This window comes from Marmota flaviventris, chromosome 2 (assembly GCF_047511675.1).
Source record: "Marmota flaviventris isolate mMarFla1 chromosome 2, mMarFla1.hap1, whole genome shotgun sequence".
In the NCBI taxonomy this organism is placed as follows: Eukaryota; Metazoa; Chordata; class Mammalia; order Rodentia; family Sciuridae; genus Marmota; species Marmota flaviventris.
This window is the reverse complement of record NC_092499.1, coordinates 15,874,535-15,890,983: the sequence shown is the minus strand read 5'-3', so window position 1 is coordinate 15,890,983 and position 16,449 is coordinate 15,874,535. Positions and strand designations below refer to the sequence as shown.

The 16,449-nt window shown below is 43.4% G+C and overlaps 1 protein-coding gene across 1 annotated transcript; it reads right to left on the bottom strand.

Annotated features, from left to right (window-relative positions):
- Nucleotides 1–14,358: 14,358 nt before the first annotated feature.
- On the bottom strand, nt 14,359–15,753 carry LOC114089614 (sperm motility kinase 2B-like). Its single transcript, XM_027931484.2, has one exon. The coding sequence runs from the start codon at nt 15,751–15,753 to the stop codon at nt 14,359–14,361; it is 1,395 nt and encodes a 464-aa protein (XP_027787285.2).
- Nucleotides 15,754–16,449: the final 696 nt, after the last annotated feature.

Genomic DNA, 16,449 nt, shown 5'->3' with positions numbered 1-16,449 from the left:
ACCAAGAGTGCCCTTCCTGGCAGCACTGTGCCTTCTCTCCCTCCCATTATGACCTCTGGGAAGCCAAATCTTCATCAGAGGATGCATTTTGGTTTTGTCATGAAAAAAATCACTAACATGGGTTCAAAATCCCTCCAATTCATTTTCCTCTGTAGGCAGACTTTTGTGGAAGTCCAAAGTTTCTCATGAAGACAAGGAAGAAAAGGAAGATACACCAAACATTTAATGGCATCAACTAAGACCATCCATCACCACATGGATGAGATAGTTTTGCTAGAGATCAGAAAATACAGAAATCTTTTAACTGAGATTCCTCCCCCATAAATAGTGTCTGAATGGACATGGCCAACATCTTCCCTCTTGCTTTTGTGGCTGCCTAAATCTATTTTGGGTCACAGCATTCTTTAATGATATCACTACAATCAATCAGTATAGCTTATGTCCTGCTCACCTAAGATTTTCTTTCATGTGACCTTTCATTTCTTTTCTCTTCTTCATCAAGTGTTCCTCTCTCAGATTAACTTTAAGAGGGCAATCCATGTTCTTATGGAGGCATCATACGGAAGTTTCTAAGTGCGGGTCTTCAAATGACCTTCCCTAAATGCCAGGAACATAGCTACAGAGCTTGGAGGCCACCATTTATTGAGGGCTCACCATGTCAACCACTGATCTGGGCAGTTTTACCTACAGTTTCTCATTGTATCTGTATAGTAAATCTTGTGGAAAACATCATTTCCACCTTACCATTAAAAAAAATGGAACCTTGCAAAGTATATTCATTTCCTGGGACTGGCATAACAAAATTACTCTAAAGGTTGTGGCTTAAAGCCACAGAAATGTGTTCTTTCACAGATCTAGAGGCTAGAAGTCCAAAATCAAGACTGTTCGTAGGGTTGCACTTTCTCCAAAGACTCGACAGACCACTTGTCCCTTGCCTCTTCCAGTTTCTGGTATAGCTACATCACTAAACTTCTGCCTGCATCAGTATCTCTGTCACCTCCCTCTCAGCATGTCTTTTCTCTTTTTGTTTTAAGAACGGGTGTCAAGGCCCCCAGTCATAGCCCAGTTAAGTGGGTTAGAACAGTGTCGTCCAACAATTGTGGCAGCTTCCACAGAGCATCAGCTGTAGGTATCCCTCCTAACACACCCACCATGCATCCGGCTCTGTGCTATGTCTTGGAGATACAGATACAATTCAATCAGGCTCTCTGCTGCCCAGGGCAAGGAGAAGAAAAGCTGGTGATCAAATAAATGTGCATGGTAAGATACAAGCCTTGCAGTGACAAACTTTACCACAGAAATGGGAATATTCATCTCCAGCAGAGGCAGGACCCAGGGATGGGACTATTGGGTTCTCCATCTGATATCATAAACCAGTAGTTGAAGCATATGAAAGGGGAGCCCAGGTCAGCCTGACTCCAAAAGCATTCCCAAAGTTCTCTCTACTCCATAAATGCATTTGAGCAAGGGCAAGATTAATGAGGCAGAAGTGTGTACCCTAGATGATCTGACCTTGTCTTGAGAGGTGGATATCACACGTGTCTAAGTCTTCCTTTCTGAATATCACCTGTCTCATCTGGCTCCTGAAGATGATAAACAAAATGGTAGAATTGTCAAAAGGTCTCCTTCATATGAGTTTAGCAACTCAGCACATTGCTGCTTCCCCTCGTGATTGTGTGACTGCCTGGGAGCTGTAGCTGTCTGCCCATATCCAGGGTCTATAAAGAGGATTGGGCGGCATATTGCTAACCTGAGAAAAGATCAAATTTCAAAGCACAGTTTTTAAAAACTGATTAATTAATTTTATTTATATATGGCAGCAGAATGCATTACAATTTTTATTACACATATAGAGTACCATTTTTCATATCTCTGGTTGTATACATAGTATATTCACATCAATTCGTGTCTTCATATCTGTACTTTGGATAATAATGATCATCACATTCCACCATCATTAACTACCTCATGCCCCTTCCCTTCCCCTCTAACCGCTCTGCCCTATCTAGAGTTCCTCTACTCCTCCCATCCTCCTGCTCCCCATCTCACTATGAATCAGCCTCCTTACATCAAAGAAAACATTCGACATTTGTTTTTTTTGGGAATGGCTAACTTCACTTAGCATTATCTTCTCTAACTCCATCCATTTACCTGCAAATGCCATGATTTTATTCTCTTTTATTGTTGAGTAATATTCCATTGTGTATATATGCCACATTTTTTTAACCATTTATCTATTGAAGCACGTCTAGGTTAGTTCCACATTTTAGCTATTGTGAATCGTGCTTCTATAAACATTGATGTGGCTGTGTCCCTGTAGGATGCTGTTTTTAAGTCCTTTGGGTATAGACTGAGGAGAGGGATAGCTGGGTCAAATGGTGGTTCCATTCCCAGTTTTCCAAGGAATCTCTATACTGCTTTCCATATTGGCTGCACCAATTTGCAGTCCCACCAGCAATGTATGAGTGTACCTTTTTCCTCACATCCTCGCCAACACTTATTGTTGTTTGTATGCATAATAGCTGCCATTCTGACTGGAATGAGATGAAATCTTAGAGTGGTTTTGATTTGCATTTCTATAATTGCTAGTGATGATGAACATTTTTTCATATATTTGTTGATTGATTGTACATCATGTTCTGAGAAGTGTCTCTTCAGGTCCTTGACCCATTTATTGATTGGGTTATTTTTTTTTTTTTGGTGTTTAGCTTTTTGATTTCTTTATATAACCTAGAGATTAGTTCAAAGCACAGTTTTACTGAATGTGTACCACTTTTGCATCACTGTAAAACTGAAAAATCTTAAGTCAAACAATCATAATGTGGTGACCACCTCTGATCACTCATATAATAAATACTAAATCCAAGACTCAGTAACAAGAATGTTCAATGGAGCACCATCATGGCAGAAAAACATAACAGCAAATGACCAGATTCCAACCTCAGGGCTGAATCAGGCCCAGGAAGACAAAGGCTCATTTAGTCCAAGAAGTGAACAGAACTACCTTTACTTCATTAAACCTGATGACCAGCCCACGGGTGGCCAGTGGGCTCCATGGGAGAAGGCACGTACACTCAATACTACTGTTCACATGAACCAAGGGCTGTGTTACTAAGTCTATTGGAATTGTCCCCAAAGTCATTTATGGCAGCTCTACTCGTTAATTTGATCTTATTATATAACTAAATATTATGCAAATTTATGCAAGATGAGTGCAGAGAGACTGTTTCTATGAAAACCATGTTATATTGCCAGGAAGGACTTCCTTAAGTGGAAAGGTGCTAAAGAATCGCTGTGGAAGGAGATGTAGGTGAGGCAACTCCAAACGTATGGGAACATTTATGAGGTTTTGCACCAGGATTGTTTGGCTGGATCATTAAGTTCTCATTCCACATTAAAGACACAGAAACTGGAGACAAAGGTGATGCCATTATGGGTCATCTTTGGGTAAGACAAAGGGTTGGAACTACAGCTGTTGCAATCTGTAAAAAAAAGTGCCCTTGGGGCTGGGGTTGTGGCTCAATGGTAGTGCGCTTGCCTGGCATGCATGAGGCACTGGGTTTGATTCTCAGCACCACATACAAATAAATAAAAAAATGAAGTTCTATCAACAACTTTAAAATATATATAAAAAGTGCCCTGCTCTGTGCAAACATGGGTGAATGAATATACATGTATATGTATTTGTACAAACTAAAATGCCCGAGGCATGTGTGTTAGATTTTCTAGGACTCTACACTCTCATTAATTTTCTATGATGAAGCAGCTGCTGAGCCATTGAGAGGGAGAAGGATATACATCCATAGAAAGCAATACTCTCCAGCTGTCCAAAAGGAAAATGTAGAAGAATATTTTTGACATGAATAAGGTCATCATGATATGTTGTTACATGAAAAAAATCATGCTAAAATATGCACAGTGTAATCCCACTTACACACACAAAAAATACATGTGTCACAATAAGACATTTTTAAAAAATCTGACTTGTAGAAATATAAGCAACATTTTTTTCTTTGTGTCTTTCATATTTTCTCATGTGTCCACAATAAGTATTTTGTGGGAAAAAAAGAAAATTACAATCAATGTGCATGTTTGCTTCAAAAAATATACATGTGCACCCAGAGACTTAAGAGGATGTGATTGCCTGTGTCAGAATTCCTCTTTTAATCAGTGCTATGGTTTGAATGCTTGTATCCCAGAATTCAGTGTTGGAAACTGAATTCCCAAAGTCATATATTAGTGATATTTAGAGGTAGGGCCTTTGGCAGGTAATTAGAATTAGATAAGGTCATAAGGTTGGGGTGACCAGGATGACTTTAGTGGCTTTATAAGAAGAGGAAGAGAGACCTGAACTAGCATGCTTGCTGTGTCTCACCACCTGATGCCCTACGCTATGCTATGGTACAGAAAGAGGGCCCTCACCAAATGCCACGCAGATCATAGCATCATGTTCTTGAACTTCCCAGCCTACAGAACAGTGGGCCAACCAAAATTCTATTCTACTAAATAATCCAGTCTCAGCTATTTTGTTACAGCAACAGAAAACAGGCAAAGACAATCAGGACACAAGTTATATTGGATTACTGGTCCACTCGACTCTAGCAGGACCTCATTTTAACTGATTACATTTGCATCAATCCTGTTTCCAAATAAAGTCACATTCTGAGATACTGGGGGTTAGGACTTCAATACGTGAACATTTGGGGGGTATGGTAGAATTCATAACAGCCAAGGACTCTCCTCTTGCCAAACACACAGTGGAGTCCTAACCAGACTCAGCTCACTGTGCCTGTGATGCAGCCATCTCTGCCTCTGTCTATAGGGCCAGTCTGCTTCTTTGGCTTTATTCAGAAAGGCTGCCTTAATGCCTCCCACAGACTGCTTCATGGAGAAAAACAGAGGGAGAAGTTGCCCAGAAGCTGTTCTCATGGATGCCACGTCCCCTCTGTTCATGGGCCTTGGTCTCCTAATGGGGTGAGCCTTTTAGTGGCTCAAAGAGTTTTCAAGGGAAGCACCCTGCTCAAACACAGGGGAAGCTCACCTTCCAGCCCTGACTCAGGAAGGCAGTTCCTCGTGTTCTTCTGGCTCTTTGGGCCTGGGTCCCTCCAGCCTCCTAGGTGGCCTGCTGTGCATCTCCTCAGCCTCCCTCTCCTCCCACAGATTGGTCACAGTCTGTTTGCTTGTCTGTACAAATCTGAGGGTCTGATGGGGGGTCAGATGTCACTTCTGTTACAGTTCATTCTCTTGTCTCTACATGGCTGTCACCTCTGGGGTTGCCAGGAGGATGATCACAGTGACACATGATCTGAGCCTGGAAGCAACCCCAGCAGCTGCTTGTTCCTCCTTCTAAGGACATCTGCCCTGAGAGCCGCCACTGGGAGCCTGCTCTCTTCCTGGGGCAAAGCTTTGTGTCTCTACATCAAGTTGGCAGGAGGCAAATATAGGGAAGATGTTTGTGCCGCTGCCTAGTTTTAACATACCCAGTTCTACCAAGCAAATAGAAGCAAGCTTACATTCAGCAACAAGCAAAATCTTCTGTTGTGAGAACTGCCCCAGGGAGGCCATCAGCATTGTCATTTAGGTGGCTGTCTTCAGAATTCCTTCCATGCATTGGTGGCTCTCAGCCCCCTAAACTCTCCCCCTCCATGAAGGCAGCCTCATGTTAATACAACAAGGTGGAGAGGCCAAGGGGAGGCCAGCACATTGGGGCAGTTGTCCCAAGACCTGCACCCAGGTCAGGCTAAATGACTGAAACCAGCTCTGTCCATAGCAGCAACCACCTGCCTCTCTCCATTTTTAGAGTTTGAGGTTGGAGAAGCCAGGGAAGAGAATTCAATCGTTTTACTGAGGTATGACATATACTCAGTAAAGGACATGAATCTTACGTAGATTCTGACTTCTACCACCATCTAATCTTTTTGCCTCTTCCTGAACCTCATATCAATACGACCATAGAGCATATTGCCTTTCATGGCTGGCTTCTGCCCATTGTTAATTAACCTGTGACGTCCATCATGATGCTGCATGGAGCATCGGTTCATTGCTTCTTCACTGCTCTGCAGAATCGAGAATTTCTCTAGTAAGGACCATCAGGATGCTGGGTCTGAGAAACACCCTCAGTCCACCCCTACTTGCATGACTGTGGGGAGGAAAGTGCTCTCCTTTTTTGACAGCTGTTCAAAGCTTGAGCTGGGCTGTGGAGCAGGGGAGAAGGAACCCCATCTAGGCATCTAAATTTAAGAGACTAGCTGGTGGACAGGCCAAGTGGATCACAGCCTCCCAACAGCAGATGAAGCGACTATAGGTAGAATCTTGTCAATACAACAAGGTGGAGAGGCCAAGGGGAGGCCAGCAAACTGTAGCAGTTGTCCCAAGACATGCACTTTGCAGAGTCTCCCTCTCTGGAGGCAAAGACCCAGGGAGACTATCCTCTTGAACAACACGGTGACTCTGGGGCATGGCTTACTCAATTGGTACAAAAGTCTAATTCATACATAAGGCTGTGTGTACTCCATTACCAGTGTCAGTCACCCTCCCTGATCACAATAACCAAAGAGTGGACTGCTCCTCTTCAGTTCTCTCTTCCCCCTTAAGTTTCCTTTTGCTTTTTTTTTTCTGACTTCTCCTTTAGGATCATTTTTGTTTCTGTGCATTTAAGACAATTTGACTTTTCTGTAAATGATTAAAATATCCCAGAAGTTCATTAAATGAGATTATTTTGATCTTGAACCTTGTGTCCCTGGAATTTTCCTATCCATGGTAAGCACCCCATCTATATAAATCCCCCTTTTCTCTGCCTTGTTGATCAAGAATTAAAATAGACCTGATTATGGGCGGGGGTTGTAGCTCAGTGGTAGAGTACTTGCCTAGAATGTGTGAGGCCCTGGGTTTGATCCTCAGCACCACATAAAGATAAAAAAATAAAATAAAGGTATTGTATCCATCTATAGCTACAAAAAATATTTTTAATAGACCTAATGACCAGTAGCACATCCCTATGGGAACAGCACTATGGCCAGGTGATTATCATGTGATAGCCAGAAGATTTACTGACAAACAAATTGGTTCATATTTTTATATTGGGATGAAAAGGAAAAGAGATTCTTTGAAAGTTCAATGATGTTATGCAAAGAAGCGTAGACATTCATATACTCTCGACTGAACCACGGGTCTCTTCTGAGTAGATTATTCTCTTTTGTCTTAAGACTAAAAAGTAAATCAGGGAAATAAGAGTCAAGAAGTTAAAGAGAGGTGGAAGTGGACAACCTCCTTCCAGTCATATCAAATGAATCAACTCTATTGATCAACGGAGTATCACATGTCACAGCCAAATTGCTACCACATCCATGGGATTCACTAATTCATTTAGCATTTATTGAGAATGTACCACACAGTAGGCTCTGGAAATTCAGTGACTCTTGTCTTTAAGAGTAGACACCAAATCAGAATCAGCAATACAAGAGGTTTATTAGGAAGATTTCTATGAGGGAAAGGAGCCAGAGAGAAAGTAGAAGAGCAACACATCTGCACCCAGGTGAAACACATCTGATCCCAGAAAGAAGTGTGTCTTACTACCTTTGTGTCACTGGGAGCAAAAGATCCAACAAGAACAACTTAGAGAAGGAAAAAGTTTATTTTGGCTCATGGTTTCAAAGGTTTAGTCCACAGTCAGTTGACCTCATACCTCTCTAGACCTAAGTGAAGGAGAACATCATGGCAGAAGAAAATAGCTCAGGACATGACAACCAGGAAGCAGGGGCAGGGGTACAAGGGCTCACAGGGAAGATGCACCCTTCCAGGGGACGCCCTCACTAACCCACCTCCTCCAGCCACCCGCTACCTGACGCCCGTTGGTCTGCTCAAACCCTGATGGACTTATTAGGTTACAGCTCTCATAATACGATTATTTTACCTCTGAATATTCCTGCATTAACAGGAAATTTGGATACCTCATATCCAAACCATAACAGAAGTGTGGGGGCTAATGTTATGAGTCAACTGGACTAAGCCACAATGTCCACATATTTCGTCAAACATTATTTTAGATGTTTCTGTGAAGGTATTTTAGATGAAATCATCATTTAAATTAGTAGATTGATTAGATTCCTCACGATAAGGCAGATAAAACCCAGGCAACCAGTTGAAAACATTAATAGAACAAAGACCCAAGCAAGAAAGAATTTTGTCAGCAGGTGGCCCTTGGATTCAGACTGCAAGTTTGCCCTGCATCTCCAACCAGCTGGCTACCTTGAAGATTTTGGGCTTCTACCTTCAGATCCTATGAACCAGTTCCCTAAAATAAGTGTCTTACATTTTTTCTTTCTCATCTGTGTATGTGTGTGTGTGTGTGTGTGTAGATACATATAGATACATACACACATCTGTATACATATGTATGTATGCACTTATATACATATATATGTATACACACATTTATATACATATATATGTATACACATATATATGTATACACACACACATCTTGTTGGTTCTGTTTCTCTAAAGAACCCCAACATAGGAAGGAAGGAAGGATGGAAGTTTGGTTGTATGGGAACATCTTAGACTCAAGTGAAGTGTGTTAGTCAGGTTCTAGTTACTATAACAAAATACCTGACATAATTAACTTATAAAGAGAAAAAGATTATTTTGGCTCACAGCTTTGGAGGCTCCAGTCCATGATCAATTGGCCTCATTGCTTTGGGCATGTGGCAAGGCAGCACATCATGGTGGGAGCATGTGGCAGAGCAAAGCTACCCAACTCATCAACCAGGAGGCTGATGGAGAAGAAGGAACTGAGGACTTGCAATCCCTTTTGAAGGCATGTCGCCAATGACCTAAGGAGCTCCCAGAATGTCCTACTTCCTAAAAGTTCTATCGAACCTCTAAAGAGCACCACCCTGGGAACCAAGTCTTTAATACAAGAGCCTTTGGGGAATCTTCAACATCCAATCTATAGCAGGTGGTTCCAAGAGAGTTTGGTAAGGTCATGGGGAATTCTCAAGCCAAAGACACGCGGGAGAAGTCCTGCCTCTGCCAGGAACAGCCCTATCTTAGCATCCATGCCATACTCAGCCACTGGCTAAGCACGGCTTAGAAAGCATGGCCTTGGTCTGAACACAGTGATGGCCTTCTGAGCACAGCCCTGGACCTTGGTCAATTATGTTCCTCAGAGATTTGAGGGACAAATTATTATGGCTGTAACAGGTAATGGTCAAAACAGAACAAAATTCTTGTTGTCAAAGACCTTACATTCTAATAAAAGGACAATAATCACTAATAATGAAAGCATAGATTATATTTGTTAGGGATTTAGGCTAAAGAGAAAATTAAGAGAGATAAGTGTTGGGAGTGGATTATTTGAGAATTGCTTATGTCAAAATGAACCCCAATATTATGTATAACTGTAATGCACTAACAAAAACATAAAAAATTACAACCTTAGTAAACATCTAACTTCAAAATGTCTTGCACATGGTGGATACTAGCTCATTTAAATTTTTCATATATAATCAATTGGGGATCAATTTATTAGAGGACGTTCTTTGAGCTCCTATCTATCTGTGTCAGCAACTGGGCTGCTTTGACTGTTCACTCATACCCTTTATTATGTTCTCTGCACCCACATTGATCACCTGCACCTCCCTGTAGTTATGGCTACTTCCTTGCTCTTGGTTGTCCTGAACTGTTGGCCCATACACTGTCGCATTCACTGTGCTTTGTTAGGACTACTACCTTTCTATGGCCTGGTCTTGTGGCAACAACTAGATGTGCCCTAAATTTCCTAGGATGACCCCAATTTCAGATATTCCCTCCACTGTCTAATTGTCAGACCTCATATTCTAGTTTGTTTGGTTAGCAAATATGGACACCATTGTTTTATCTCTTTCTGGTCCTACGTAGTTCATGATGGGAGAATTGAGCCCCATGAAGTTCTATCATTTGTTCTTTTTTTTTCTTTTTATGGATTTTGTTTCAAACTGTACAATAGCCAATTGAAAACCCCCTTTTCTAGTTACAGTCTAATTAAGTCTATTAAAAGGATTTGTTCAATCAGTACACTTTCAAATATTTTGATTTTGATATGTAAAATATTTTTAAATTAAAAGTGAAAATTTTTAAATGAGAAACTACCATATTATGGTTACAAAATTTTTGAAAAATATTGGTGTGAGGAAAAAAAAGTCACCCAAATCCCAAAATCCAGAGACAGCCAATGTAATATGCTGTCATTCTTCTTTCTTTTACATTAGTAAAACAAATTTGGTTATGATACCCTTTGGCTCCCATCCTCCCTCTAGCCAGTATTTTCAACCTTGTGAAAATGTGCCCTTCCTGTTAGCCTATTTAAATTTTGGACTCATATCATTATGATGGGGTTTTACTGTACGTACACATTTTATCTAAACAGTATCAAAACAATGTGGCCCATCCTGTGGTCATTACTTAGTGGGAGCTCTGATGACATGGAAGGGACTATCATTTGTTCTTATGTACTTATTCTATTTAACTGTACCCTTCCTATGTTTGCAAATAAATCTTATATGGCTTCAAGGGTAAGTGCAAAATAGAGTGAATCAGAAAAGAAACTATAAACTGCATCAGGTATTTTAAGCAGAGGGTTGTTCCACAGGGAATTATATCAGTGTTGGAAAACTGGAAGAACAAAAAAAGGGGCAGAGAGATAAACCACAGACACTAACCAAAGGAAACATGTCTCACTGCACTCATCTGTGTCATGAGGTTCTTACCTGGACCGTTGAATCTATGAAAAGTCTTTAGTTTTAGGCACTGAGTTACACAGAGACTGATTCTTATGGAATTTCTCATAGAACCATGGAGTTTCAATAGGAACAGTCCCAATGCAAGAGTCCAAATTCATATAAAATTTGAGTTTTCACAAACTTACTTCCAAAGCTATTTGATAATCATGATAAACAGGCAACTTTGGGGAATTTCAGTTTACTAAATGGTTCCCTTGGAGCAGTGACACAGAAGATGGTATCTAAGCAGGGGCCAAGATACAAGCACCAATCTGATCCTTGGGATCAAAGGTTTTTAATGTGACCCAGGTGCTGTTGGTTTCTAGAAGCCTCTCCTGGCAATATTGTGGCATTATTTCCTGGCATCTCATAGAGAAGGCTTTTTAGTCTATGAAAATTGTTTTCACAAATATAACCCATCTCCATACAGACAGGCCATTTGAGAAGCCCAGGGAGTTGGATGATTGTATGGATTGATGGAGAAATGTCATATGACAAAATTCAATACCTATGAATAAAAATTCTTAGCAAAATAGGAATAAAGTGTGAGATGGGTTAAATTATATCTTGTAGAACATTTATATAGGTTCTAATCCCACACCTAGGAATAGGCCTTTTTTCAGTAATGGCAATATTATGATGGGATTACCTCAGATGGGGTCATAATGGAGTAGGGCAAGCTGTTGTTTCAGTGGGACTTGTAACCTTATTATAAGGAGAGGAGGGGGTGCTGCTGGTTTATGGGACTTGTAACTGAAAGGTTAATAATCTTGAGAACTGTTTGCTAATCTTGTTCCCAGAATGTGCTGTCCCCAACTGCCAAACTGCAGAATGTATCCCCTCACCCGGTTGCATGCAAACCGCCCACTCGCCCTGACCTGTCAATGAACTTCCCTCCCTGCCCTCTCCAAGGAAAGTATATAAGCTCTGCTTAAGCTGTTCTCAGGGCTCTTTGCTCTATTCAAGTGAGCTCTGAGCCCCAGCATGCTGGACCCCAATAAACCCTTTGCTGTTGCATGAGACAGTCTCTTGGTGGTCTCTTCCTCCGACGCTCGCCTGACCTTTACAGTAACCTTATAAGGAGAGGAGGGCAGGCTGCAGGTTCAGTGGGACTTGTGACCATATTAAAATCAACATCCCTTCCACTTGCATGATGATAAGTGATTCTCTTTGTCACTGTTCTTTTATAGTCTCTAGAATACCGTGTGAGTGATGCAACCAAGAATCAAAGGTCAAGCAAGGATACGGGCCTATCATGCTTAGGACAAAAGATTTTCTTCTGTCCCCTGCCTAATTCCTAATTTAAAATGCCAGCACGGAAAACTGCATGTCTATATGTAGAAGAATGAAATTAGGTGTCTATGTTTCCTTCTGAACAAAAGTAAAATCAAAAAGGATTAAACACTTGGGAATTAGACCAAAACCCTTGCAAAAGCCAGAAGAAAACAATCTTATAGACGCAGATGACAACCAACTTCCTCAACAACACCCTTTAAAGCTCAAGAAATAAAACCAAGAATTAATAAGTGGGCATTACCTTTAACATGAGCCAGAGAAACAACTTGGTGTGAAGCTCTAGCACCATAGCTTCAGGACCAGAAAATGCTCTTCTTGTACATCTCTACCCATTCCCTTCAGTTACTGCTGTCACAACATAACACGTATGCATGGTGTATAGGACTATATGGAGAAATCATGATGAATCTTTAAGCCTCCCTCTCAGCCCCACAGATGTTACTACTGTGTTCTAAGGTGTCTTAGGGAACCGTGCCTTTTGTTGCATCATCACCATGTGAGTGAGGTGCTACCATCCTTTTGAAACCAGTTATTCCAAGTTGAAAGAAAAAGGAATTGAATACCTTTAGTGTAGATGTGTTGTGGTCTTTCAAAAAGAAGATGGGAAATGTGGCCTCTGGTAAGAAGGCCATGTGTTCTGTCAAACCTTATATAGGAGTCAAACAAGCTTCACACTAAAAGAGAGATGGGAAGAATGGGTACTGGGATACAGTAGTCTGCACAAGAGCTAAAGGGTTCTCAGCACGTAATTATATTGTTGTTAAACTAAAATAGTAAATACCAGCTTTTGCACTGGTTCATTTAAATGACTGCAACATAAAGATGGCTTAGTAATTTTATAAACATCCTGGAAGCATTCTTGGTACAAATTGCCATGGGTAAAAAGTATAAAGAAGACCAGGATGGTCTTGCAGACCCTGCCAGGGAGCTGCCAAAGTGCCATGATGCTGGGTGCCAGGTTTCTGCCTTGGACCCCCTCCACTCTCTGGTGGGGAAGCCCAAACCAGCAGGGGCCCAGGCCATGGGGATAAGTTCTCCATGACATAGGGTCTGGAGGTGCCAGGAACCAGGAGACAGACAGGGAGGTGAGGGCTGTGCTGTCCCTATGTGCAGAAGCACGACATGGCCCACACACTTGCATCAGAATTTCCTTATCCTTGGGCTGCCATGCAAACCTTCCCAAGTTCCTCTGCCACAGGAAGGGGTGTTGCCAATCTGGGATCCCTGCTCCTGGTAGCTGTACTGTGGCTCCCTCAGCCAGGGGTCACCCCACCCATTCCCAGGGCTCTCCCACTCATATCCACTGGCAGCCAGCATGCTCACTGCTGGGATTACTGGATTTTTTTCTAACTTTTTAAGAAACTACCAAACTGATTCCAAATGGATTGCTCCATTAAACATCTCCACTAACCACCTAGAGAGAGTTCAAAATTAAAATTGAAATTTCTAGACACTTGAAATTGCCAGGTGTTTTTCTAAATACCTGGTGGTATTCTGTTATGATTTTAATATTAATGAACATCTTTTGATGTACATATTTGCCGTATTTGCCATCTTTTGATGTACATATTTGCCAAGTTTTCCCCATTTTATTTTTCTCATTGAGTTATGAAAGTTCTTTACCATTTTAAAGTTCTTTATGATGGAACATATTGTGCACTGCTCTGTGGTAGATCCTTGTTTTTTATGTTCTAATTAGTTACAAATGACACTAGATTGCATTTTGACACATCATACATAAATGGAGTATAACTTCTCATTCTTCTGGTTGTACATAATGGAGAGTTACACAGGTTGTGTAATCATATGCACGTAGGGTAATGAAGTCCAATTAATTCTACTATCATTCCAACTCCCATACTGCTTCCCTCCCCTTCACTCCTTTCTGCCCAATCTCTATTCTTCCCTAGTCACCCCCCCCCATTGTGAATTAGCATATAAGGATTTCTTAATCATTTTAATTACACAATTTGTCTGAAACAAATTTATTAAGAAACATCGCAGAAAAATGAGAGAAAGGACAGAAGAGAGCAGGGTAGGCGAAGCATCCCAGGGAGACAATCTGATGTCTTCTGCAGGTGGGGGCAGAGAAGGGTCCTGATGTCCTGGTGGAGGCAGAAGTGCTCTCAGCTGAAACCCGGGCACAGGAACCTGAGGCAGTCGGCACATCTTGCTCCTGCAGGTCTTCAGAGTCCACATAGCCAAGGGCCACACGAGGAGTGAGGCTCCACAGGGCACAGGTCCTCGGGCTGTGCCCTCCCCTTCATTGGAGCCACGCTGTGTATCTGGCAGGTCTCTGCACTTACATTGGAGCCACCTTATTGCTGACACGTGGAATGCAACAGCACAGTTGTAGCCCAGAGGAAGCAATCCTCCCCACCACCCGCTTCCAGAACTTTCTGCTGGCACAGGATTGCCCAGAGTCCGTCTGGGAGGCTGAATCAGATGCGGGGGTCCTTGCAGGCGGAAAGCGGAAATGGATGGCAGGCTGGCTGGCAATTCTGATGTGCCTCTGCCCTGACACTTGGGCCTCCTCCTGCAACGGAGGTTCACAGGGCAAGGGGCGAAGGGGAGGCTCACTGGGACACCTCTTGGGGAGGAGCAGGGAGCTGGAAGGATCCACGGGCCGGGGGCGAGGGCGAGGCTTCACCCTGGGGGGCGCAGCGGTCCCCTGGAACACGCCCGCCCCCTGGCTTTTCTGGTGCTCCAGGATGAGGTAGGTGGCCATGGCTGCGTTGAACTTCCTCTTGGCCAGAGACACGCAGGTCTTGTGCAGATCGTATCCCATATCGAAGATGACGGTCAGTATTTCGGGGTCCGGGTGTCTGGGGAGGGCTTCCCCATAAACCCGGGGTACAGGCTGCTCCCCCTGCGCCAGCCAGGGGTGCTGAAGGATCTGCCTGGCCGTGGGCCGCTTGCGGGGGTCCCGGGTCAGGATCTGGCGGATGAGGATTTGCGCTGCCACAGAAACGCGGTGGGAGAGGCAGTAGGCGCCCCGCACCATCTGCCTCAGCATCTTCTTAGCCGTGGGCCCCGTGAAGGGGCACCGCCCTGTCAACATGAAGTACAGAATGACCCCCAGGCTCCATATGTCCACCGGGGAGCCCTCGTACGCTTGCCTCAGGATAATCGCGGGGGCAAAGGGGGAGAGGGTGCCCCAGAACTCGTGCAGTTTCTTCCCAGGCTGGACAGTGGTGCTGAAGCCGAAGTCGATCAGCTTGACCTGGCCTCTGGCGTCCAGCACGATGTTCTCTGGCTTCAGGTCCCGGTGCACGATGCCCCTGTCGTGGCAGTAGCCCACGGCGCTCACTGTCTGCCGGAAGAGCCTGCGCGCCTCCTTCTCCTGCAGGCCTCCCTCGGGGACGTGGTCCAGGAGCTGGCCCCCACCTCCGTGCTCCATCACCATGTAGATATTTTGGGGCGTCTCCACCACCTCAAACAACTGAATCACGTGGGGGTGCTTCAGGCTCCTCATCGTATCGGGCTCGGACAGGAACGGGAGGTTCTGCACTGTCTTGGGCAGGACCTTCACTGCCACCTCTGCTCCTGTGGGGCAATGGCGGGCTAGTTGGACCTGGCCGAACCCGCCACACCCGATGTCCCTCAGGACCTCGTACTGGTGGTCCCTCAGGACTGCCTCGTGGCAGGAGCTGGGCTCCTGCGACACTACACTAGTCTCACTACTCTGGCTATCCATCCTAAGCAGGAACACCACCAAGGATGCTAGCTTAAAAAAAATAACAGACTAAAACAACAAATCCAAATCAAAAACACAAACAAGACAAAACAACAAAACCAAACCAAAGAACCAATATCCAAAGACCACCACCAACAACCGCCAACCGCCAACCACCAACCACCAACCACCAACCACCAAACACACTAACTAGCTGGGAGTCCGACAGGTCACCATCAAGAGCTTCCTGTACTTGTGGACAAAAACCCAGCCGTGGCCACTCTCTTACATACCTGCCCTTTGAAACTTGTTCACAATGGCTCCTTGTGACATCAGAGCAAGTCATCACCCAGTCATGCCTGGCCATAACTCCCAGGGGTCATCTCCCTTTGGGGCCTCCAGAACTGCTTCCATTTGCAGACTGGGAAAAAGGAAGGACTCCAGGCCTTTTTTGCTTTAGTGGGTTCTGGAGACTGATAGTTACTTGTTTAGCAATTAATATTTGGGTGGAACTTCAATGTAGTTTTCATTTCAGCCTACAAATCTATAACTTTTTGCTTTGAAACATTACAACACATTTACCCTGAAGGTATTCGATTCCTTTTTCTTTGAACTTGGAATAACTGGTGTGAAAAGGATGGTAGCACCTCACTCACATGGTGATACTATACCAAAATGCTCTGTTCCCCTATTACATTGTAGAGCACATTTTTAACA